This window comes from Oryx dammah, unplaced genomic scaffold (assembly GCF_014754425.2).
Source record: "Oryx dammah isolate SB20612 unplaced genomic scaffold, SCBI_Odam_1.1 HiC_scaffold_5, whole genome shotgun sequence".
In the NCBI taxonomy this organism is placed as follows: domain Eukaryota; kingdom Metazoa; phylum Chordata; class Mammalia; order Artiodactyla; family Bovidae; genus Oryx; species Oryx dammah.
In genome coordinates, this window is record NW_024070189.1 from 63,854,048 (window position 1) to 63,878,263 (window position 24,216).

Sequence of the window (24,216 nt, forward strand, 5' to 3'; positions counted from 1 at the left end):
TGACCTAAATGAGAAGGAAATCCAAAAAAGAGGGGATATAGGTATATGCATGGCTGATTCACTCTGCTGTACTGCAGAAACTGACACAGCAGTATAAAGCAACTACACACCAATTTTTAAAGAAAATGATAAACATCAAAGAGCCTAAAAGTGAATCAAGTAGAAAAGTCCTCCAAAACTAGAGCAGGGATCAGTAATAAAAGTAGGTTTTATGATAAAGTTTTTTTTTTCCCTTGGCCACGCCATGCAATCTTAGTTCCCCAACCAGGGATCAAACACGTGCCCTCTGCAGTGGAAGTGCAGAGTCCTAACTGCTGGACCACCAGGGAATTCCCTTGATAAAGTTGTTTTGATAACAGCAAATTTGGCAGAGATAGTCTGGACATGGGCTAAGGAGGGCAGGAGGCAGGGAGGACTCTCAGCCAGTTACCTTAAGCTAGAATGGACCAGTGTAGGGGCATTCATGGAGCCTAGGAAGGTTACAGGAGGAGCAGAGCATACTGGGCATGAGCTGCTGGAGCTTGGGAGGCAGGTGTGGGATGAAACCAGCCTCCTGATGGGGAGTAAAGCTGCAGAGCAGAGGCACAATGAGAGGAAAAGCCTGGTGCAGTGAATGATCGCAGGGATCAAGGAACACTCAGAGAGGGAGCAGCAGGACTGGATTATCGGGGATGGGAAGTCTGGTCAGAGCATCCACAGGAGAAGTATCTCAAGACCAAGGGCGTGTTTACCTGTGGCGACCACTGCTGAGAAGGCTGGAGGATAAGGTGGAGAAGTGGTAGAGATGGAGGCTGCTGGCAGCCCTGGTGGAAGGTTTTAGAATACGGCAGTGACAGGGGTCTGGCCTGCCACTACGGTAGATATAAATGAGGTATTAAAAATACAATATATTGGAACTAAATTGCTTCAAGGAAGCTCCAAGAGTGAGAAGCAAAGAAGTAAGAACAGTGAGGGATGACAGAAAAGGAAAGATAGGGATGAGGGTAGAGAAACCGATGATTAGAGGGATGTGGGGGAGGGAGGACTTGCTTTTGAAGATGGGAGAAAGCAAAATGGATTCAAACACTGGTGCAATCCTGGAGACAGAAGGGGATGAAGAAAAAATAGACACTCCAGGGCTGTGCAGTGTGGGCTGGAAAGAGATCCCCAGTGTGGGGCAGGAAGGGAGGAAATGAGAGGAAAGGGCAGAGAATCGGTCCAGAGGGCATTAGTGGGCAAAGGTTCTGGTCTGAGGAACAGAGGATGAGGTCTGCTAAGAGAAGGGGGAGCCCTGAGGGAGTGGGAACAAGGGTGGGAACAGGTGGTGGAAGGAGAGCCCAGAATGCTGCTAGCTAATGCTTTCATCAAGGCTGGCTGGCAGGCACCTTGGGGTGCTCACCCACTCACTGCTATAAGATCCCTGCTGGTTGGCAGAGTGGCTCCTACTGGTGAGGCTCTGCCCAGCATGTGGCCTTTGCACAGGAACAAGGGACTGGCAGTGAGCTACTGCCACAGGGCAGAAGTGAGGAAAGCAGGGGACAGTGGAGAAGGAACTGAGTAGGGAGAACAGGGGGCTTGGAGATCTGGGGCTGCTGATCAGAAGCAGGTGGAGCAGGTGAGAGGGCTTGAGTGGGTGGAGGGGGTAACGGGGTGGAAAAGTCCCAGAACTGGGAGCCGTGGGCTTGAGAAGCTAGAGGCTGGAGGCCACAGCTGCCCACTCGGCTTTAGTAGGAGGTCAAAGAGGCACAACCCAGGCACTGAAGATAGTAATGGTGTGTGACAATTGACAAGGAAACACGCGGAGTGTGGGGGAGGCAGGACCAAGTCTCCTGGGGAGAGGTATGGACACGGAAGCCGGGTGGAGTTCCTACATGTCTATCCTCTGGGGCCAGTGTCTCAGAGCCGCTCCTGCCCTCTCGACTCTCCTCAGGCCAGGTAAAACCTTTAATAAACTCCTGGTAATCAGGTCCAGAGCCACGGGCAGGAAGTAAGCCCTGTGTAGCCCACACTGCCAGCCTGGTTGCTAGGGGACACCAGCCAGTGTTTGTCAGGTTGATCGCTGCTCATCAGCACTGTGATTTTTTTTTTTTCTGTCAGCTGTGAACAACTCTGAGAGGCTGCGGTAGCCAGGCCTTCCTGTGCTGCCTGCCAGGGCCGAGGCCTAAGGCTGAAATTTGAGGAAAGCACATCGTCTAGGCTAAGCATAAAATGGGGTTTCATGCTGGTGGCACCATGGCCCGGCTCCTGCTTCTCTCAGCAAAAGTCTTGCCTGGCCTTGGGAGGCAAATCAGTTGAGGAGGACCCAGGATTCCTGGGCCATAGCCCTGGGCCTGCCCTTTCAGTCCTCCCTGGAGTCCACCTTCCAAGCAGCCCATCAGCTAAGAGTCAGAATGCAACAATAATCACCACTGACAAGGGAGGGTGGTGTGCTAAGCCCTGTCCCTGCCAAATTTCCCATGATTCAAGGTCAGCTAGACTCTTATTCCCATTTCACAGACAAGGAAACTGAAACTTGGAGAGGTAGAAAGTGAAACTCAGAAGGCACAGAGCTGGGCAGTGCTGGAACTGGATGCAAACCCAGGCTCCCTACAGCCTCAGTCTCAACTCCTCCCCTGAATCCCTGATGGGTCCAGCCCAAGCTGGCCCTGTGCCCAGGGACAGGCTGGATACTCTTGACTGTTGGCACGGGGCCACGGTCAGAGACGGAGCCTGCTGGACAGGCTACCGACGGTCATGGGTCTTTGCAGAAAGCCTCCCCCGTGGCACAGTTCTCGGCCTGCTTCACTCACTCAAGTCACCAATGCGTGGCCGTGAAAGGTCCTGAGGCTGGATCGGAGTGGGGGTCAACGGAGCACATGGCTGCCTAACTTCCTCTCCTCAGCCTGCCAGGGCTTACTCAGCTACTGCCCTTCCGCCTGGCTTGGGGGCTGCTGGAGAAGCACGGGCCCTCCCAAGCCCTCAGAAGCTGAACAGACTGCAAGGCTGTTCCTGCCTCCTCCTCCTGGGGGCAGAGTGGACTGACTCACACCTGACCTGGGAGGGCTCTGTGCCCCAACCTGAGAGGTCTGTGAGGTGGGGATCCCACAGCTGCCTCAGCATTCTAGCCGGTGACACCCATAGCCCCTGGCCTCACCTGCACCAGCTGACAATGGGCCCGAGAGGCTGGGGGACTGAGGAGGGAGTACTTTTGCCCAAGAGGAGTACAGAACAGAGAATAAGCCAACAACTCTCTGATGAGCCCCTCCCCTCTTCTGCTCCAAATTCAGCTCAACTCTAGAAAACACATGTTCCTCCAAGGCTCTCTATAGCCCCACTGCTCATCAGGGATGGCACCACAAACTTCTCAGCTCCTTCTCCAGGATGATGGTTCAATAGGTGGGCCCGTCCCCTGACCTCCTCACGCAGTCCAGCCAGGGTCAGACACGTGCTGAGCAGCAGAGATCAGAGAGGTCAGACATGATGTGTCGCTCGGAAACAGGAGGACTAAAAGCAGGGTGTATGTACTACAGATCCTGGGGGTGGAGACCCTGGGGGTGGCCTGAGGACAAGTGTGGAAGCAGCTTTGGTCTCAGAAGGATCTGTCCCTGAGGGCCCTGCCGCATGGGGCAGGAGGCTGGGCTGCCCAGAAGTGGTGACTGCAATGTAGGTGGCCTTGCTCTCTGTCCCGGTTGACACTGTGGACAGGTGATCATTTCCCTGCCCCCTACCTTCTGGTTGCAGGCTGGCTTCCAGGCAGTAAGCTTCCTCCCTCCCAGGCCAAAAGGGCCATTTCCGTTTGACCAGGCCTCAGGGCAGATGCATATGGGGGTGAAGGAAGGTAGAGAAGCTGGGTCCAGTTTCAGAGCCTCCACCTCATTGCCCCTTACCCCAGTACTCAGCAAATGCTGAGTAGCTCTAACCATTTTACAGCCTTGCCAACTGAGACAACATTTGAGCAAAGTAGCTGCCTTAAGTCACACGAAGCCCCCAGAATGCTTCCACCCCTACTGCTTCCTAGTATGGCCTGGGAGATGGTAGGCGTGTGTGTGTGTGTGTGTGTGTGTGTATCCATGGAAGACACCCTGACATGACCCCTCATGCTCCAGAACCCTAGAAATGAATGTCCCAGAGAGGAGAGGAGAGGCCAGAACAGCACCTGGGGTTCAGAGGACTCGATCAGGGACCTGAAACACCCTGCTTTATGCTCAGGTTGCCTCCACCTCAGGGGTGGGACTCTATCTGGAGGGACTTTAGCTGGAGGAGTTGGGGAGGGGTGTCAAAAAAGCCAAGTTTGAGGGCACACAACACAGAAGGCAGGACCCTCTCACCGGTTCTCTGGGAGGAGGAGGAGGGATTAGAGGCTTTTCGGGGGCCTCTGTGCTCTAGGAAAGCAACTCTCACTGGCCCCGGATCTCCACAGCCCGGCCTAAAACCATGAAGTCTGCACACCTGCCTTGTCTCACTGGGCCCCCAAAGCTGTGTGCCTGGACCAAGGCAAGATCCCTGCCACCCGGCGCACAGCTGAGGGGTTCCGGCCAACCCACTCACTCTATCTGGGCCCCATGATGCCACCTCCAGGGTAAGTGTTTGGAATCTGCACCCGCAGCAGGACAGTCCCTGATTAAAATCTTTCTGCAACTTCCACAAACACTGTGGTCCAGAAACACCCAGCCCCACAGGCTGTTGCTGCTTTCTAGCCCAGCCTCATGCCCTGGGCCTCTGCTCACATGGCTCCCTCAGTCCAGCACCCCAGGAGCTGCACTCACAGCTGTCTTCCCTGTTTTGGCAGCACATGCTGACTACACTGATTTAACTCTCTGGTGATGCCCCATGCCTCCCTGGCTTGACTCTAAGCAAAGCTCCTGTGTTGGGACCAGGCCGGGCCCACAGAGACAGCTAGGGGTAAGATGCCTAGATCCTCTCCCAGCTCTGGAGTCTCCCAGCCTCACAGTCGTGGCCGGCCCTCACCCTTGATCAGACCTGCAAAAGGGTTGGGACAAGAGGGACTTAGAGAGCCCAGAGCTGGATCCTCCCATTCTGCAAACTCTCAGTTATCCCAATCTGTCCAAGATCCGGAGGCCCTCAGCGCCTTGGCCAGAGCTCACAGTTTGAAAGCTCGTGAGCCACAGCTGCTCCGGGGCAGCGAGGGAGGGGCGGAAAGGCCTGCTGGGACACCCACCAGGCAGGCGGGTGGGCGGGGAGCGGCAGGGGGACTCACTCTCTCCAGGTCCTGCCGCAGGTGCGTGAAGAGCTTCAGTCGGCGGTAGAGAACGTCCTGCTCCTGCTGGGCCAGGTTGTCCACCTCGTCCGTCTTGGGCGTCAGCAGCGGCTGGTTGGAGTTGGCTTTCCTCTTCAGCTTCCAGTACTGGTAGATGAAGTCGACCAGTGCCTCGGCCAGATCCAGGCGCTCGGCCACCTCGGCTGGCTCTACCAGCTCATAGAAGTCTTCCTCTAGCTGTTGCAGCCGCTGCTTGCGAAGGGTCACCTTTTCCAGGTCCTCGCTAGCTGGGCTGGGCTCCACAGGCTCGGATGGAGGTTCACCCCGTGGGCCCCCATCACTGTGCTCCTGGCAAAACGACTTGAACTTGACTTCATCGTTGTCTGCTAAGATAGTCCTCATTTCCAGGCTGTGGTCAAAGGCGCATGTGACGTGGAATGCCGTGACGCAGGAAGGCATGGAACACTGGAGGGAGACGAAGGGCACCGTGAGGTATGAAGGGAGCCACGGTGGGAGGGAAGGATGGAGGGGCTTCCCTCAGGGTGACACTGCGAAGGCAGAGCTGGTGAGACCCTAAACAAAGCAGCTGCCAACATCCTGCAGGGTGTCGAGGGGAGCCATGCAAGAGGGCAAGGGAGCTCTGGGGGAGCTGAAAAGGAAATGGGGTACAGCATCATAAGCCCTAGGGAGATCAACAGTTAAGTGACTGACAGCCTCTCTGGGGATGAGCTGCATTTCTACGTGGACAAATGACTTTGGAATCTGCGACGTCAAGAGAGAGAGGCTGTTGATGGGTCCCTACCGCCTCTACTCCTGCAGCGTTATCTAAGATGGGGAGTTGTGCCCCTCCTTTGTCCTCTGGGAAGCGGGGCTGGAGTTGGGCCCCTTCCTTCCTCTCTCGTCCAGGTAATTATGGCCAACTCACGGCCTTAGTTGCCTGGGATGATGGCTGTGGGCAGCTGACAAGTGTTTCAGCGACAGCCCACCGAAATATTAGTGGGGCCCTTTATGCCGCACTCACAAGCCATTCTCAGAATCTTACAAATGGTAGAGGCACGTTCAGTATTTGCAGTGAGCACTGTTTCTGGAGACATGAGAGAAAGAAAGGCTGGCCCTTCCACCTCCCAGCCTATAGACCAGGAGCATCAGTATCACACAAGAACTTGCTAGAAATAGGCAAATGCTCAGCCCCACCTCCGATCTACAGATTCAGAACCTCTGAGGGTAGGAACAGCAGTCTGTGTTTTAACAAGTCCTCTGGGTCATACTGAGGCACCCTAGAACTTGGGAGCGGTTACTATTAACAAACTAGCGCAGCCCTGCCCTGTGTAGGGAGAACCAGTCAGCTTAGCTGAAAGTAAAGTTTAATTCCTATTCCTCTCACATGTCCAGCTGACACAGGAAGTAAGGTCAGCGTCTTTATGAAGTCCCAAAACATTTGCTGTTGGGAAAGCCAGAGTCCCTGGTACTATAATGGGGTGGTGAGCCTGGCTCCCCAGGCCTTTACCCCATCCCCAGTGATACTATGGATGGAGGAAGGTCCAGCAGATGGGGAGCTGACTGTGGTCCCCATCGCAGGCCCAACAGTGGTTGTGGCTGCAGCCTCGTGGCTGCAGGCGGAGGGTGGCGGCAGTGGCCTGCTGTACAGGCTGTCCTGGACACGCCCTGTGGCGTAGCTGTAGCAGGCTCCTGAGTGGGTTCCCAGGCAGCAGCGTGGTGGAGGGGCTGTGTACCTGGATGCACGTGCCCGTGCACTCCTTGCAGAGGCTGCAGGACAGAGCCCAGCGGCTAGCTGGGATATGCGAGATCTTGGTGATGGGCTCCATCTTCTCGGGGCACCCGATGCTGACCTGGACAGGACACAGGGAGCTGCGTCAGGCCTCTCAGCCTTAGCCGGCCTCCAGGGCTTACCCAAAGAGAGGACTGTCTGCTGAAACCAGGCGGTGGGCAGACAGGGCAGTGGGAGAGTCCCAAGTCCTATCTCCTGTCCCAAGGGGACCACTGAGCAAGCGTTAGTGTGTGCTCTCCAGTGGCTAGGCTTAAACAGTGACTGGGAGAGCATACGTCAGTGTGTGTGTAGCTGACTGAGTATATGAGTGCCCGTGACTGTGTGGGTCTCAACACAGAGAGGCTTCATGTGCAGGTGAGTATGTGTGCCAGGTCCCCTTCTCTTTTGTACCTCAGGCCTTTGTTGACAGCATCTTCAGAGTTATTAGAACTGGTACTCATTTTACTTAGGTTTCTGGGTGGCAACTATAGGTCCCCACAGCATAATCTCTTCTTGGGGACTTCAGGGCTTTCCTGGCTACAGGGGATGTGCCTTTGTTCAGCCCCTCCCAGGGGGACAGGCCTATAACCACTCCCATCTCCTGGGCACAGCCCACCCCTCAGCCCCAGAGGCAGAGCCCATGCCGGAGGATAGGAAAAGGGTCCCTGCCCAGAGATCCTGAACCAAAGAACCCCATAGGTAGGTCCTGGTTGCTTCTCTGTGTCTCTGCTGTGCCTCAGCCAGGGTATACTCAGAGGTTGTCCCAGCCTTCCAGCTGCTGATGTGGAAGCAAGTGACTGCTGCTGACATAACCACTAAGATCACAGAAGCCTGCAAGGTGGGACCCAGCAAGGACTTTCAGACTGCAAGCCCAGGAAAGAGAGGGGCCACCTGCTGACCGGGCCACCTGGCTTGCTTCCGGGCACAGGCAGCATTGGAGTGGGGCCTCATTCTGGCTCAGGGCACACAGCAGGGGAAGGGCTGAAACGTCAGCGAATGTCAGCATTTCACACGTCAAATAAGATGGGAGCCCAAGGCCCCTGCTAACTCACTGTGGGCCCAGCCCATCACCTGCGGCCCCTCCTCTCCATCCCAGCCAGTCTTACTACTCAGTTTTAACCAGGCTCCCCATCTGATTTCCTTTTAGGTCATTTGGCTCACTTTTAAACAAGTGCTTGACTTTGCTTGGGACCACTGTCTAGATCTGGGTAAACCTTCAACCTGCTCTCCCCTAGAATCAGCTGCCTGACTTCTGTCCAGCTCGCACACCTACCACCTGGATTCCCCAGTGGCTCAAAATCCCATTTTCCCATGTAAACCACGACCAAGTTCTGCCTAAGTCCAAGGGTAAAGTTCCCTGTGGCCTGCTGCCTGAATTCTTCCCAGGCTGGACATCTGAGATCTGCCATTTCATGTGGCCCATCACCTTCTTTTCCCAGTGCTCTGCCATCTGGACTCTGAGTTCTGTTCAGACCCACTTCCCCATGGCTGGGCCCCAGGGCCACCCCACCCCACCTCTGCCCACCTCAGGAATCCACAGGGCGCAGCTAACGTGCACCCACTTGGTCCCACTTCTAGTGGGCTTCAAGGCTCCTCCTCGCTTCGGGCAGAGCAGGCACTTTGGCTGGACACCCAGAGCACATGTCCGGCACAGCCAGCTGCCCGTGGGCACCTTGAGGATCCCATAGCATGCCTGGGGAGAGAGCAGGGAGGACACAGGTCAGAGGCAGTGGCCAAGGTGCGTCTGCAATGTGCATTCAGCCACAAACAGTCCTAGCCCCAACCCATAATGGGAGCTACAGAGTGACGCTGCTACTCAGCTCCACCGAAGACCTCCTGAGGGACTGTAACGCAGAGGCTCCAAGGAAGCTCTGTGCAGGCACTGTGCACTGAAATTTCACCATTTCACAGTTCTCTGTGAAAGGGCTCAGCTCTGCCCTCTGCTGGGAGGACAGTCACTTCAGCAGAGGTTTCTAATCTGGGATGGATTTCAGGGGCATTCATGAACTCCCTTAAACTGAATACATATTTGGGTATGTATGCTGCCCTCAGACAAGGCCCAGAGCTTTCGTCTTTTCTCACAGGGATCTGTGGTCAGGGATCCTTCTGGTCACGCCTAGGGATTATGGACCTAAGAGCTGCTGGGTGTGTGAACAGGGTGAATGGGGAAAGTGGTGTACCACCTACCCACCTGCCACCCAGGAGAAGCCCCTCTGAGCTCCCCGGGCACTATTCCAGCAAAAGTGGCTGAGGGAAGGCCTCAAAGTCAGGGCTAGAGTGGGTCCACTGAGTTCTAGTCAGTTCTTCTACATCTTCCATGAACTAAGCCCAGAGATGCCCCAGACCTACAGCCTTGGGGCTCAAGATCAACAGGGCAGCCTAGTCAGGCCGTACCTGGCTCATAATACTAATAATGTTAACAAATATGAACAGCCCTTACTGTACAATTCTAACCAAATGACTCAGAGTAAGGAACTTAATCCTCCAAACGACTTACTTTTATTTATACTTGAGGAAACAGCAGCACAGAGAGGTCAAGAAACCGACCCCAAATCACACAGCTTGCAAAGGGCAGAGCCATGATTTGAAACCAGGTGGCCTGGCTCCAGGCTGTGCTCTCCATCACTACACTGTGCTGCCTCGTTGTAAGTTGAGGAGCAGAGGAGGACGGGGTAGGACGGTCCGTGGGCAGAGTCTGAGGGAGGCTGGCGGCAAAGGACAGGAAGACCATCCAACAGGCATTACTCAAATCTGGCTGAGGGGGCTAAACCCTGGCACCGTGGGCACTCGCACCCTTCCCTTCTCCCCACTTGCCCTCCTTAGGGGCCTGTGCCCACAGCGCTGCAACACCCCCACAGCCAGGGTGAGCAGTCAGGCGGGGGCCTGCCAGCACCACACAGCAGTGGCTGTGGGGGCCGCCCACCTGGTGCACGCAGACATTGCACTTGTCGCAGAAGACCATCTCGTTGCCGTCTTCGCCCTCGGGAGAGCGGCACACGTCACAGACGACATCCTCGTCGTACTCGATGCCCAGCCCCTCCTGCGTCTCGATGGCCCGCACCATGTTCTGGTGGCACAGCGTCTCCAGCTCCTCCAGCACGCGCTCGAGTGTCAGTTCGTCCAGCCCCGGCCTCTCTGTGAGGAGAGCAGGATGGGGCGTCAGAGCCCAGCCTCTCGGGGCAGGTGTACAGAAGCGTTTCTACCCACACATCCTGTTTACTGCCTCCAGCCCCAGTTCCATTGTCTGAAAACCGACTGGGTTGGACCATGCAAAGGCCCGGGGACCTGGTATGGTGCTGTGACTTCAGACCCTGCTTGTGACCACACACACATGCTTGTATACACACAGATGCTATGGGGGTGTCTCTCTCTGGGATGCAGCCGCCACATGGGGAACCCACTGCCTGAGCTGTGTGTATGGGGGGCACCTGAGAAGGTGGCTGAATCCAGCAGAGCTGGCTTTTCCTGGGACATGGTGGGCCTTCAGCCAGAAGGCCCATACCAGCTGACCCCACCCCATGTGTCACACTAGACTTCTAGGTGCTCACTCACTCTTCATGTAACAGTCAGACTTACCAAGTGTGTGGGTGCACGCTCAGTCATATAATACTCCCCCAAACCCTGTAAATGACATGCTATTACTGCCTCCATCTGACAACTATAGAAATTGAACCACAGTAATCAGTAACATAGCAGGGACTTTCCCCCAGATCTGTGCAGTGCCAAAGCCCAGCAGTGGCCACTGCCATTCTGAGAGCAAGGATGGTTTAGAAGAAAACCCTGTGTGGCCTGCCCCCGTCCCATTCTCACCTGGCAGGTCACCTACCCATCTCCTTGAGCTCCGAGTTGATGAGTTCCAGCCAGTAGGCGTCAATCTCGTCCAAGTCATAGCGGCTGCCCCCTGGCCAATCAGGCTGGGAGCCCTCACCAAGTTCAGAGCCACTAGGGGAAACCTGGGTAGGGGGGCCTTCCAACGGCGGAAGAATCCTAAGAATTCAAGAGAAGATATGAGGGGAGGGTGCCCTCAGCCTGCTACTCTTGCTGGATCTGAGGGCCACCCCCAGGGAGTTGGCCAACTTGGATGAGGGGCTAGCAGGAAAGTGAGGTGTGAGACTTTGATGCCAAGCAGAGCCTGCCTCCTTCCAGTCCCTCCTCCCATCTGCCCACCCTGCAGAGGCTGTAGGAGGCCATTCCCTTTGCCATCCTGGGCAATGCCTAGTGCCAGTCACTTTGGCACAAGTTGGATAGGGCTGGCTGGCCCCCAGGTCCTTCCGCATACCCTTTCAAAGCTGGGGAAAGGCCCCCAGAAGCCCCAGTCCTTCTTCCACTAGTAGGCTCAGGGACCCGAGGCAAGGGTTCCTCTGGGGTGAAGAGGACGCACCTGCTACAGTCCCAGGGTCACACTTCAAGTCAGCCCTCTTTCAGGCCATGGCTCTGCCTTGGAGGAAGCTTGCAAGGGTCCTGGCTTCAGGGCAAGGTCTCCAAGCCCAGCTCCACCACTTAATGTGTGACTCTGGGTAAGCCACTTAGCTCCTCTGCGCCCCAGAGAATGGACCAATGATAACAGCACCTAGCTTCCACAGTTGGCATGAGGATTAAATGGATGAACACGTGTGGAGCTCTTAGAACTGTGCATGGCATGTAGTAAGCACTACACTCGAGTGAGCGTGTATTTTAAGACCTCTGGATATCACTTTGCTCCTTCTGAAATGGAATATGAGGGTTTTCTGCCTTGGGAGGGCACGGCTTCCTCTCTTGGCTCAGCTGTGTGCTGCCCCTCAGTTCCTAGTGCCAGTTCAGAATGCCAGCTCTTTCCACCCCCTACCAGTTGCCATGGTTATTGCTGTGGAGCCTGGCTTCCATCTGGCCGGACTTGCCAGGGCTGCGAGGCCCCTTACTTGCCCGAGAGGCCTCCTGGGGTCGAAGGCAGGGCTGCCAGGGGCTGTGACTCAGCGCAGACTGGGGAGGGGAAGGCAGAGACATGGCACAGCTATGGGGAGGGCACTGGGGCTTCAGGAAGAGCCCTGGGTGTCGGCAAGGGGGCAGGTAGGATGAAGGGCGAGGGGGTACAGAATGGCCTCCAGGCAGGAGGGAGGCCCAGAGGAGACTGAGGGAGGCAAGGATACAAGGGAGGGGGCTTAGAGTCACCTTCTGCCACACAAGATGCCGGATTAAGGAAGGCCCTGCTGCTGCTGCTAAGTCGCTTCAGTCGTGTCCAACTCTGCATGACCCCATAGACGGCAGCCCACCAGGCTCCCCCGTCCCTGGGATTCTCCAGGCAAGAACACTGGAGTGGGTTACCATTTCCTTCTCCAATGCATGAAAGTGAAAAGTGAGAGTGAATTCGCTCAGTCGTGTCCGACTCTTAGCGACCCCATGGACTGCAGCCTACCAGGCTCCTCCATCCACGGGATTTTTCAGGCAAGAGTACTGGAGTGGGGTGCCATTGCCTTCCCCAAGGAAGGCCCTAGGAAACAATAATGACGTGATGCCCACCCCCAACCCCTAGACCATTTCAACTAGAAGCAATAGTATTTGCTTTGAGTCCTACAAAGTTCTGCCTTTCCTTGGGAGGCTCTTACTTAAATTAACACATTCTTTCAAAAACACTGTAATTTTGCCACGACCCTGCTTTGTTTGTGTCCCCGGCCTATGCTCAGCTGGGGTTTGGGATAGCCCAAGAGCCCACCACCTAATGGCATAACTACCCACACTGTGTGCTCAGGATATACCTGGCCAGACCTCTTGGGGCCAAGATCACATTCCTTTCTCCGGGAAGCTGGGTTAAAAGGCTATCAACAGAAAAAGCATTTCCTGTGCTTCCTGGGGTGCTCATCTTCACCTGTCTGGCCTCTTCTGGCTCTGACTATGGAGGAAGCTCTCCTATCAAGGGTGGTTTGACGTCACCCTCAGTCAAGGCCTCAGTCTTGGCTGCAACCAGTAGAACCAAAGTCAGCAGGGAGGAGACGGGTGGCTGGGCTGGGATCTGGGGGAGGAGGTGGTGGGGGGGATCGTGGGAGGCTCTCACTCCAGAAGACCAGATAGAAAACAGAGGCTGGTTTTGCCCTGGGCTGTCTCTTTTGGCCACCCCGAAGAACAGTGCAGGCTCTCCTTCAGTTCATGATCTGACAGTGAGGGGTTCTCATTATCCAGAGAAGTTTAGGACCATGAGGCGGGTAGACCTGCTCAGGGCCAGGGAGGACTGGGCAAGAAGAGAAGGACGGAGGGGACCAGGGAGGCAGTGGGGGAGGGCAGAGTCAGCAAGCCAGGGTGACTAGGGCACAAGACTCTCTCTGGGCCACACAGAGGCAACCCAGGGCCTGTTCCTGTGGCCTGTGACTTCCTGGCCCAGCCCACAAGGCCCTGGCGGTCATGCAGGGAATTCCCCAGAATTTCCCAACTTCCTCCTCTATAAAATGGGGACGGCAGTGTGCCTTTTAGAGAGCTGATATGATAATTAGATGAGAAGATGAACTTAAGGCTTAGCACAGCAAGTTCTCAGGAACAGAGCTCCTGTAACAGTTCTGACCACAGCGCCTGCTGTGTTGGCTTCCACGTGAGAGCTGTGCAGGGAAAGGTGGCCCGGCAGGTGGAGGTGCCAGGCTGCAAGGAGAAAGGGAGAGATGGGGCCCAGAGATATCTCCGTGGGAGCATCCCTCCCCTTCCAGTCTTATTCTCTCCAAAGAGCAGGGATAGGCCAGGAGTGCCTGGCTCTTGTCAGCCTAGACCTGTGTGTATGTGGGGAATGTACCTAGTAGGGCCAGAGCTGTGTGAACACATGCTTCCGTCGTGATGTCAACAGATAAGACACCGACTGAAGCCAAGTTACTTGTGTGGCGGCATCTACAATTAATTACCCAGGCCAGCAGATGTTTCCAGAACCACCTGATATTGACATGAGAACAGAGGACAAACCGCTGGACCAAGCCTAATCAGGACTCGCCCTTCTCCACCCAGCTGGTGGCCTACCCCTCTGCCTTGTTACATGTGAATTCTCAACTAATCCTCACCACTACACTATCAGGCATATACTGTTATTAGATCAATTTTATGGAGAAGGAAACAGGTTCAAAGAGGTCAGTTACAGTTCTTTGGTCCATAGAGCGGACAGGGTGAAGCTGGCTGGGAGACTGACCCACGTTTTTGGCCCTGGGTAGAGGACATGTAGAATAAAGTCTTTCTCCAAACTCCACATATACTCTCGTCTGGAGAGGCCTGGAGCGTCCCTGATTCTCAGAGGGCCAAAGATAAGAGCCCTTGCGAGCCCAGGACAATAAGCACTGCCCAATACCCAATCCTCACTGGGCACCAAGTGAGGCTTAGTGTGTGCTTCGCCTCTGTAATCCCATGCCCAGCACAGGCCTGGCACCAGGCAGGCACTGGGTGTCTGTGAGCCCATCATAGGTGTGGCTGCCAGGGAAGCATCAGTGCCAATGTCAAGGGAGGTGACAGCTGAAATCTTTCCCTTTGGCCCTGGCAAAATGGACCTAAGCGAGAGCCCTGGGGCTGCCAAGGCTGGGAATGGACTGTCAATTAACACAAATCTGCCCAGCCCAGGCAGGCTGGTGTGTGTGGGGGAGGGGAGGCCAGGACAGCAGGCCCCTATAGCCCAAGACACAACTTGGAGGGTTTCCCAAGGTGCAGGAAGAAGCACTTGGCTGAATTCTGTCACTGGAAGCAAGGCCCATGGCCACGAGGCCACCTCCTTACATGAACACAGGAGTCTCTCTGACCTACAAGACCACAAGGCTCCTGAGCCCAGAGAGGACTCAGCCCTGATCCAATCCTGATCCTAGGAGGCAGCGGGCCATCCTCAGAATCTGATCATAGCAACCGTTTTGTGGACATCTGGTGTGTGCCAGGCACTGGATTTCTTGCTCCCAAGAACTCCTCAAAAAGGTTTTAAGAAGCCAAGAGCATGGTTTGTCCCTATTTTAAGGACTAGTCAGAGGTCTGAAGATATCCCCAAGACGATCTTCTGGCGGAACTCAGTTTGGAATGACATCAAGCTAATGTCGGCCAGTTTTCACTGAGTGTTCATGTAGGCCAGGTCCTGTGTCCAGGGCCTTCCATGCATCATTTCTCTACATCATCTCGACCACTGCATAGGGCAGGTGCTGTTGTTATCATTCCCATTTTATAGACGAGAAAACTGATGCCCAGGGAGATTACATTCTCTGCCCAAGGTCCCACTGAACTTGAGAGGCAATTTGAACCCAGGCTGTCTGGCTCCAGAGCTGAGCCCAAGCTCAAAACCTTGGCCTCAGAGGTAAAACTGCAGTATTTCTGGAACATGCAATGTTTTTTAAGAACAAAAGAAACTAAGAATAGAGACAGACTAGAAAGGAATCGCTTGACTCGTCCTAGCCTCCCCTTCCTACGGCCCCCTGGCCTGGACTGCCCAGCTCACCTCACCACGGGCTCTGGAATGGCCTCTGCCCCGGCGGGCACCTGCACGCCTTTCTCCCATTCTTGTCGCCATGGGTCTGCCAAGATATAGTAGTCATCCGGGCTGAGCTGGTATGAGTCTGGGATCTTCATGGCTGTGATCAAGTCTGTCCGGAAAACCTGTAGGGAGACAAGGTGGAGAGAGAATGGTTTCAGATCGTCTCCAGGTGATCTGCTCCACAGGCCAGGGCAGGAAAAGGCAAATGCTGAAAGCCCACTCACTCAAAAATGAGAATACGACACAGAAGCAATAAGTACAGTCACCCATCTTCTCTGAACCCATCTCCAATAAACGTTGAATTGAACTTACATGCTCTGATCTGCTCAAGGACAGAGTCTGAGTGATGGATAGGAATGGACCTTAGAGGGAAGAGGAAAGACATGTGGGAAAGGCAAAAATACTGAGGGAAAAAATCAGCTGGCAGAAAGGCTTGTGTGAATGCGACACTGCCATGAAGTTCTGTTCAGGGAATTTTTGTTGAAGATTCAAAAATATGTTTGTTGTTGTAACTGCAGTCACAAGTGTAAAAGAAGCCAGGCAACTACACGCCAGGGCCTCAGGCAAATGGCTGAGAGAGAAGCCAGCTCTGGGAGGGCCTAGAGGGCAGCCGCCCGTGGGGCAGGGCCTCACGGTCCCCAGGAACAACGGCACCATATGCCCTGTTCAGTGGGCGCTCCGCTGTGCCATGCTCTATGATGAGGAAGGAGAAGCGTGTGGAATTCCTTCTCAATCAAGCCCTTCCAAACCCCTTGGGGCCAGGCCATGAGTGGACACACCCTCATGCTTTGGTTTCCTTGTGAACACTTGCTCACTCAGGGAGAAACTTCTTTTCCCAACGTTCTATCTGTGGCTCCCCACCCCAAAGCAACCTCCAAGCCCAGCACCAGGCGCCCTGGCAGTGCCTCATCTGTTCCAGCTGCTTGGCCTCACCACAAAGGGCTGCTGGAGGCCTTGGTGGCAGCCTAGACACTATGAGACTTGCTTTGGTACCAACTTTCCCAGTGAACATCACAAGTTAAAGGAACGTTCATATCACAGAGAGAAGAGAAACCACTTCAGGGAGTCCTCCAGGTCTCAGACCCAACTCCAAGCCCACGCCCCTCCCTGGAAGACTCGGCATCCACCAGCCTTCCAGGGGTGGTGGCCAGTCAGTGGTGACTTCTGCCTGCAGGAGGCCCCACCTGCTGGCCGTCTGCCTCACTTCAATCTAGGAGACAGCTGAAAGGGGGCGCCAAGGGGGCTCAAGGCAGCGTCTTGCAGAAATCTAATCAACGTCTGCTTCTAGCCAGAGAGGGCCCTTGCTTGCAAAAGGTCAAGTTTCTTGAAGACTCTATTTGCCAATATAATTTAATTGTTAAGACTAACACCCTAACATTTAATTAGGGTGTCAGTGTGAAAAAATTAAAATGAGATTACGATTAAATGCTAATTACACAGAAGATGAAATGTGGCAAAGATTTCACAACCCGGATAATTTGCATATCTTATTAGCAAGTAGCAAGACAACTGATATAAGAACATAAACTCAGGTAGTGGGTGCTTCTGTGCTGTCCTTCAGCACTCTCCCCACCTCTGCTAGCTGGGGCCAGGTTATCTCCCTCCAGGGCCCCCTGTTCAGGACCCGGCAGGGGTAAACTGGACCCACAGCAGACTGGTGACTGTCTCAAAGTTCTCCCAACCGTGGCAAGCCCTACATGGTGCAACATCTAATGCCCTGTTACTCTGAATGCCATGAGGAACCAGCCTCCAGGGAAAGCCTGTCATCTTGCCCCTTCCAGAGCCCAGTGTCACTGTGTGCCCCTCCAAAAAGGCACTGGGGAGTCTGAAATCTCTTGCTGTTCCCTTTTCCTGAGCTATAGTTCACATGCTGCCTCGTGGGATCATCCTGATCACTACAACTCAGGGTGGCCAACCAGCCAACAGAGCCACTTTCCAGCCCATGGTCCTGTCTCACTTCTGAGTTCGTATACTCCCGAAAATTAACTGGTGGATGCATATTCCTTGCTTCCTGTCATCTCTCCTGCCATACCTGTCCTGTTCTCTGCAACATTCTCAGGGCTTGGCAGGGTGACTGGCACATAGTAGGTGCTCGATAAATAGTAACTGAGAGAATGATTAAATGGATGAGTGAATAAAAGGGCCCCTCTGGGAAGTTATCTGAGAAGTCTGATGACCCCAGCTGGCTCCTTGGCAGTGCTTTTTGAACCCCCATGAACTGGAGAAACACCTCATGGATACATCCAGAGCTGAAACAACCCAAGTACCTGGACCGAATGGAGCAAGAGGCAGCCCTGGTCTGTACGTGCAGACAGATTGCCAAGCCACACCAGCAGGGGAGAGGTGGCTCTGTCCTAGGAACAGGCTTGGTGCTGAGAACTCAAGAGCAGGAAAGGATCCCATGCTCAACTCAGGTAAGGAGATTCAGGAGAGAAAAAGAGTCTGGTCCCAAGAGAGCTGCAAGCTTCATCTGGTGTGACTGGATGCCACTGGCCCCTTTTGGGCAGAGGACTGATGGAAGCACAGGAAGGGCAGCATATCTTACAGGTACTAGTCAACACTTAAAAGAACACAGTGTGCCCAGCACCAATCCAATGGCTGTCCTTGAATTAATTGTTAGTCCCTATTCCAACTCTGTGAGGTGGATGGTGTTACCGTCCCTATTCTACATTAGAGAAACTTGGGACTCAGGTTAGTTTAATAACCTACACAAGGTCCTACACGTTACAAGTGGCAAAGGAACCCAGACAGACAACTCTGGAGCCATCCAGCACTCCTCTGCAACCTCGCCCCTCTTGGCCACTGGCTCACTGCCAGTGCCCTTGAATTAACCCAAAGCCAAATCAAGGGGCTTCCCTAAAGGCTGGAATATGCAAATCAGATGGTGACCTCTGCAAGTTCCAAGTTCTCCAGTGTCTTTCCACTGTCTTCTCCCTGCCCTCAGGACGAGCCACGACTGCATTAGTAGTTAGTCTCCCTCCCAAGCACGTCTCACACTTGGCAGAGGGGAGGACCCCACTGGGACACTTCTCCCTGCCAAAATGGGGGCGGTCTGTTTCACCCTTAGGGTGTTACTCCAGCCCACAACTGCTCTAGGAAGGCTTCCCTGATGCCAGGCTGGGTTCTGGGCTTCCTCTGGACTCCCACAGCCCCTCTACTGGTATCTCTTGGTTTCCTGCCAGGCCTTCCCCACTAGAAGGTAAGCTCAGTGAGGTCTGGCCAGGCTACAGGCTGCAACAGTGCACACAGGGCCTGACACATGCTAGGTGCTAACTAAGGCTGAATGACTGAAGAGCCTCCCGTGGATCTGCCACCATCTTTCTGGGTAGCTGCCCAAGGATACAGCTGGGGACTCTGTCCCTTCCAAAGGAACCCCTGAATACTCATATAAAACCTGTCCACAAACAGGGCAACCCGAACATCTTTCTGTCTTGAATCGCCAAAGGTTAGGCTTCCAAAAAAAGGCTCAATTATTCTCCTAAAATGCCTCTGAATTATTTATGAAAACTAAATAAATAATAAAACGGACACTGATGAACTGGAGGCCTTGCCATGGCAAGGAAGTTGGAAGCTGGAAAACAAGCAATTTTCTAAGAATGTGAATGTTTACTATTTTTCTCTTTTGGCAGAAGTTGACAAATTGTCTTTAAAGGTCTGCTGCCTAGCAACCAAGTTCTGCTGAGCTGCTTGGGAGACGTTAATTGTAGCTTCTTCAAACAGTATGAAGAATGTTTAAAGGCCTAAAACTCTAACCTAGTAACCAAAGTGAGTGCGAGAGGTACCAACACAGCTCTGAAGAGAGCTGGAGACCCTGTTCTGCCCACACATGGGGAAGCTGCATGGGGCTTGCCTTCTAGTTCCTCTTCCCAAAACTGAGACCACAAGCACTGAAAAGTCTATCTTTCTGAGCCTATTTTCCCACGGAGAACCAAAAATGAGCTATGCCAGAAAGCACGTCATGTCTAAAGTCTTACGTGATCTCCAAAAGCAGATGAAGACGATGACAACAGACAACTTTCAACTCTGCTATCCTCAGCATTCCTGTACATGATCGTGAGATTTATGAATAGTATTTGAACATTTCATCCTGGGGCCTTGGTTTCTGCTTCCTTTTCTCAAGAGTAAAGTATTATATATCACAGTGTATTTCAGACCAAGAGGCACCAAGGGGAAGTTCCGTTACTTAAGGAAAAGCTCCAGCACTTATCATAATTACAGAATACAATTATCTGTGTAATTATTTGTTTAACGTCCATCTCCTCTAATAATCAAGCTGAGAGAGGCAGAGACTATGTGTCCTGCTTATCATTGTGCCTATTTGTGGCACAGTGCCTGGCACACAGCAGGTATTCAAGAAATGTTTGTGAAATTAGTGAGTGAGTGAATGAATGCATGAACCACAGGATTTGCGTAAATCCTATATGACCAAACTCTGAGACTTCCTCTCTTGCCTAGCAGAGAGAGTGAAGGCAGAGAGCTGGCCCAAAGGATTCTTCCAGGCAGAACTCAGGAACTGGTCTTGGTGGTTGTCCCAAAGCCAGTGAAAATGGCTTTGGCCAGGACAACCTCTCCTTGCCTTCTATCCACATCAAAAGGCCCAGTGCAAAGCTAGGAATGGCCCCTCTCTCTAATCTCCCAAAGGATGTATGACAGTCTGTCTTGGAAGAGCCATGTAAAATCACTACCAAAGCCTCATTTGAAATTTCTGTGTTATTCTGAGCACCTCATCTCATTAGAAAGGACAGCTAACAGTGAAAAGTAATTGCCCTGCTGTAGCATGCTAGGTGCTACACTAAACACTTTATATATACAATCTCACCCATTTCATATTCCTCCCACTTTACAGATGTGGGGACCAAGACTCAGAGAGGTTAAACCACTTGCCTGAGGTCTGCCCTGTGCTTTAACCAATGCAATTCTGCCTGCAAACCAGTCTGCTATTTCTTCTCTAAAAAAAAAAAATCTCTTTCTTGGGCTGGAAATTGATAAAGTATCTCAGCCAAGAGCATACTTAGATACTTAAAATTAACCATAAAACACCAGAGAAGGGCTCTGGAAATAGCTTCCCAGTCCTATTCAAGCTACCACTAGGCTAATTTGGTCAGACACTTACACACACACACACACACACACACTCAACATCTCTTTCTCTTTCACAAGGATAACAGCACTTCCTGCTCTTAAAGAGAATTTATTACACACATTTCTTTTGCAAGACAAGTCCCAGAGGCCGGGAGGCCTTTCCAGCTGGCGGGAGCAGCAGTGTTTCTGACTGTATGAGAAGTGGATTCTGCCCCCCACCCCAGAGCAGTGGGAGGCCCAGGGGAAGGGCTCCCCTCACCGCCCGCCTGCCTGCCAGGGTAGCAGAAGAGCTGTTGGCTAGAAGCATGGCTCACAACCACAGGGTCAAGCAAAAAAAAACCCTTTTCTGGGGAATCTCCTATTTACTCTCAAGTTTGGGAGCACTCTGCCTTTCACTACCACATATGCCATCACTGTTTTAATATACAATATTGTGTCATTTCAAACATTTGGATAATACCTCTGCTCCTCCAGGAAAGCACCTTATTTATCCCATGGCTTTGCACCCCAACACCCATCTGGCCACCCTTGCATTCACCCAGGGGGGAAGGGGCCCATTTTCAAAAGCAATGGGTCAAGAAGAAACGCAGCATTCTCAACCTCCCCTTTCCTAGGGAGGGCCATCCTTATATAAGAACTTTCACAGACACTGGATCTGGAAGACCTCCACTGGGGGCAGAGGCTGTTCACAGGGTCACCTCTTTCTCCCAGGCCCTGTTCCAGGGATGAGAGGCTAAGGACTGGTGAAGGGACCCTGCGGAACCCACAGAGAAGCCCCCCATTCTCTCATCTCGAGATATGTACAGTTTGTCACCAGGGCCTAAAAAGGAGCCCAACTCTTGCCCACCCGTTCTGAGACCATCCAGGCTTCCATCCCAGGCATGGCAGCTCCACCGTCACTCACGTCTGGGCTCTCCCCAACCCTAGACTCCACGGGCCTCAGGACAGGACAGTCACACCTACAGAACAGACACTGCAGGACAGCACTCTCCAGACAACCACCCTGAGGTGCACAAAGAGACTATACTTGCCCAAAGTCTCACAGGTCCTCAGTGGCAAGCTGGCTACATCTCTCGTAACGGACACTTTCCAGTGCAGCACCTGCATCCTGCTAACGGTCAGAAGACAAGCTCCCCAGGGACAGGGCCTGCGCTTTCTGTGTCCCTGGCACTAGGCTGGGCCTCAGAGGTGCTCTCAAGTGTTTGCCGAGTTTAATCACTAAGGTCCTAAAGACCTATCTTCCTGCCCGTTGCTGACTTCTGGGGACTCTGACTTCCCGAAAACACAGCTTTCTACCTCAAGAGAGCCTGTCTGGGGAAATCCTCACTTTTCAGCCTGCTCCTCTCTCTGCCTCTCTGCCTCAGGCCTGAGGAAGACATGGCTTCAAAACAGCAGTCTCCCAACCACCTGGCTTCCAGGTCTCTTCTCAAACTGCCCTTCCCACTCATGCCAGGCCGAGGGCTTAGCAGAAACCTGTCAGTCCCATGGCCACTGTGGGAGAAGGGAGGAGCTGTGGGTGATGCCACACCCACATGGCCAGCATTTGTTTAGGTCACTGAACCAGGCTGGAAGGCCTTCCCTTCTTCCCTCAACTTTCAGCGAGGACCAAGCCGGAAACTCCCATCTTAGCAGATCAGGGAAAAAGGTAGTTCTTAACCCTGGCTTCCAGCAGGAGGGCTTTGAAAAAGTACAGGTGCCTGGGGCCCTACTCCAAAGCATTCAAGTCAGAATTCTTGAAAATGGTATGGGATAGGGGTCTGATATTGGTATTTTATAAAATAATCCCTGGTCTGTGATCTCTGTCAGGCTCTCAGAGGTATGACCCACAAAGTTACATTGACGGTATTTAGTGAGACAGGCCAGGTCAGAAACGCAAGGCCTCAGCGCAGTTTATAATACCAGCTCTCCCAGGCTAGGATAATCCCATCCTCTCCTTCAGGACGGGCCTGGCCAACTTAAGCACCAAGGTACAGAGCTCAGCTTTGTTGGGATCCCCCTGGCAGGCAGAGTAGAGGAAGGCAGCAGCCTGTGTTCCTGGGGTCAGCCCCACCTTTTCCCTCCACTGCCAAACGGATCCTGCGGCCAACTTCAGACTAAGTGTACTGCCACCAAAAATCCCAAACCAGCCTCTCAGGAATCCCAGGGCCTGTTCTTTCAGCCCCGAGTACTAAGGCCTGCAGTCCCCTCTCAATCAGGCTGAGGGAAGCCGCCCACTGGTTAAGGGCCAGAATGAGAAGCTGGGCCTCAAGGCCTCGGCCCTGTCCAGGGTCCTGACTCCTGGTCAGAGCATTCTGTTCCCGCCTGGGGCCTCTCCCTCTGGTGTGCAGAGCGCCCCTTGATTTGCACCCTCAAAGTGCACATATCATCTCAGGGGCTGCTCTGCCAGTCCCGTCTAAACCCATTCCCTGCCCTTTTCATAACTGGTGGCTTCTCCATGGGCCAGTGCTGCTGTCATGCTAAATACTCCTGATGCTCAAATCCCCACTCATCACTGTCCATCTTCAAAGATGAGGAGACGAAGAGAATTCCGAGTCCCATGGCTCTGTGTGTAGCCACCAGGAAGGGACTCCTGCACCACACACATCAACTTGCATGTATTGAAGCTGGGAACTTGAACCAGACTGGGAGCAGACCGTGTGTACAGCCTGAAAACCAGCTCCCAGGCTTCTTATTCTGGGACTGAGTGGGAGGGACTCCAGAAGCCCTTTCACCAGGGTGTCGGAAGCCCTTAGCCCCCAGCACCAGCAGATTAGGAAGGCCTTTCTCTCCAGCCCATGCACAGAAAGAGAAGGGACAGCCCAATGAAGGGATTTAGTGTGAGCATTATCTGCCGCCAAATCCTCGCTTTCATCTCCGCCTTCTCTAGAGCCAAATCATTTGGAAGCTTTCATCGATGGTTTCCTCTCTGCCCCAAGAAAACTTGGAATTTATGCCGGTTTATGGCTCAGCCTCCTCGCTTAGGGGACGAGGGAAACCTCGCAGGCTGCTCTCCCGCCTGCTGTGGGAGGAAAAGCTTGTCCTTGGCGACAGTTCAAGATAGGGAAGACTTCCTCAGCCCTCCAGGAGCCTAGGACTTGAGGGCGTCAAAGGCCCTCCCTGCCCTTGCAGAGACTTCTGGGCTTGAACCCAGGGCTGTGCACAGCCAGTCCCCATTCAGCACCCGTGCAATGGCTCGATTCTATTTTTAGGTGGAGAAAGTATCAAAGGCCCTGCGCAGGAAAATCCAAGAGGGAGGGGAATTCTCAGAGCCATGCAAATCACACTTTCCCCTCAGCCTCTGCTTGACACCTGTTTCCCCCTAGCCAGCTGGCCAATCCTGGTATTGATAGCAGCCTGGTCCCCAGGATCTCCGCTCAGAGCAGAGGCCCCTCCTCCTCCTGCTGCTTAAAGTGAGAGCTAGGGGAAAGAACTAAGCCAGCCCCAGGGGCTCCCCAGAACTTCCCCTCCATTCTCCAATCTGAATAGCCCATGAAGGCAGTGAGGAGGTGAGATTCTCAGAGGCAGGTTCCTCAGCTTCAAAACAGCAGGATGACTACTGTCTTTCAGGACCAGGGAGACACAGAAGGTGGCTAGGGTTTTACTAATCCAGCCCAAGTAGTAACTGCGAGCCGCTGTAGCTCTCAAGATGAGGGTGGGGGTAGAGAGGTGGTCCCAGGGCCCTAGCACACTCTCCTCCTACTTCCCAATGCACAAGAACACAGCCTGTCCACCCACTGAGCAGGGCTACTGTTAGTCGCTCAGATG

General features: G+C 53.6%; 1 protein-coding gene across 7 annotated transcripts in view; it reads right to left on the minus strand.

Annotated features, from left to right (window-relative positions):
- The window catches only part of JADE2 (jade family PHD finger 2), a 49,306-nt gene that overhangs the window by 11,275 nt on the left and 13,815 nt on the right, over positions 1–24,216 (minus strand). For all 7 annotated transcript variants that reach the window (XM_040240087.1, XM_040240084.1, XM_040240083.1 and 4 more), the window contains exons 4-9: positions 15,355–15,512; positions 10,771–10,931; positions 9,868–10,079; positions 8,470–8,637; positions 6,910–7,026; positions 5,177–5,641 (exon numbers count right to left, since the gene is read on the minus strand). In XM_040240087.1, coding sequence (XP_040096021.1) covers positions 5,177–5,641; positions 6,910–7,026; positions 8,470–8,637; positions 9,868–10,079; positions 10,771–10,931; positions 15,355–15,512 — 1,281 coding nt within the window. The remainder of the gene's footprint in view (positions 1–5,176; positions 5,642–6,909; positions 7,027–8,469; positions 8,638–9,867; positions 10,080–10,770; positions 10,932–15,354; positions 15,513–24,216) is intronic.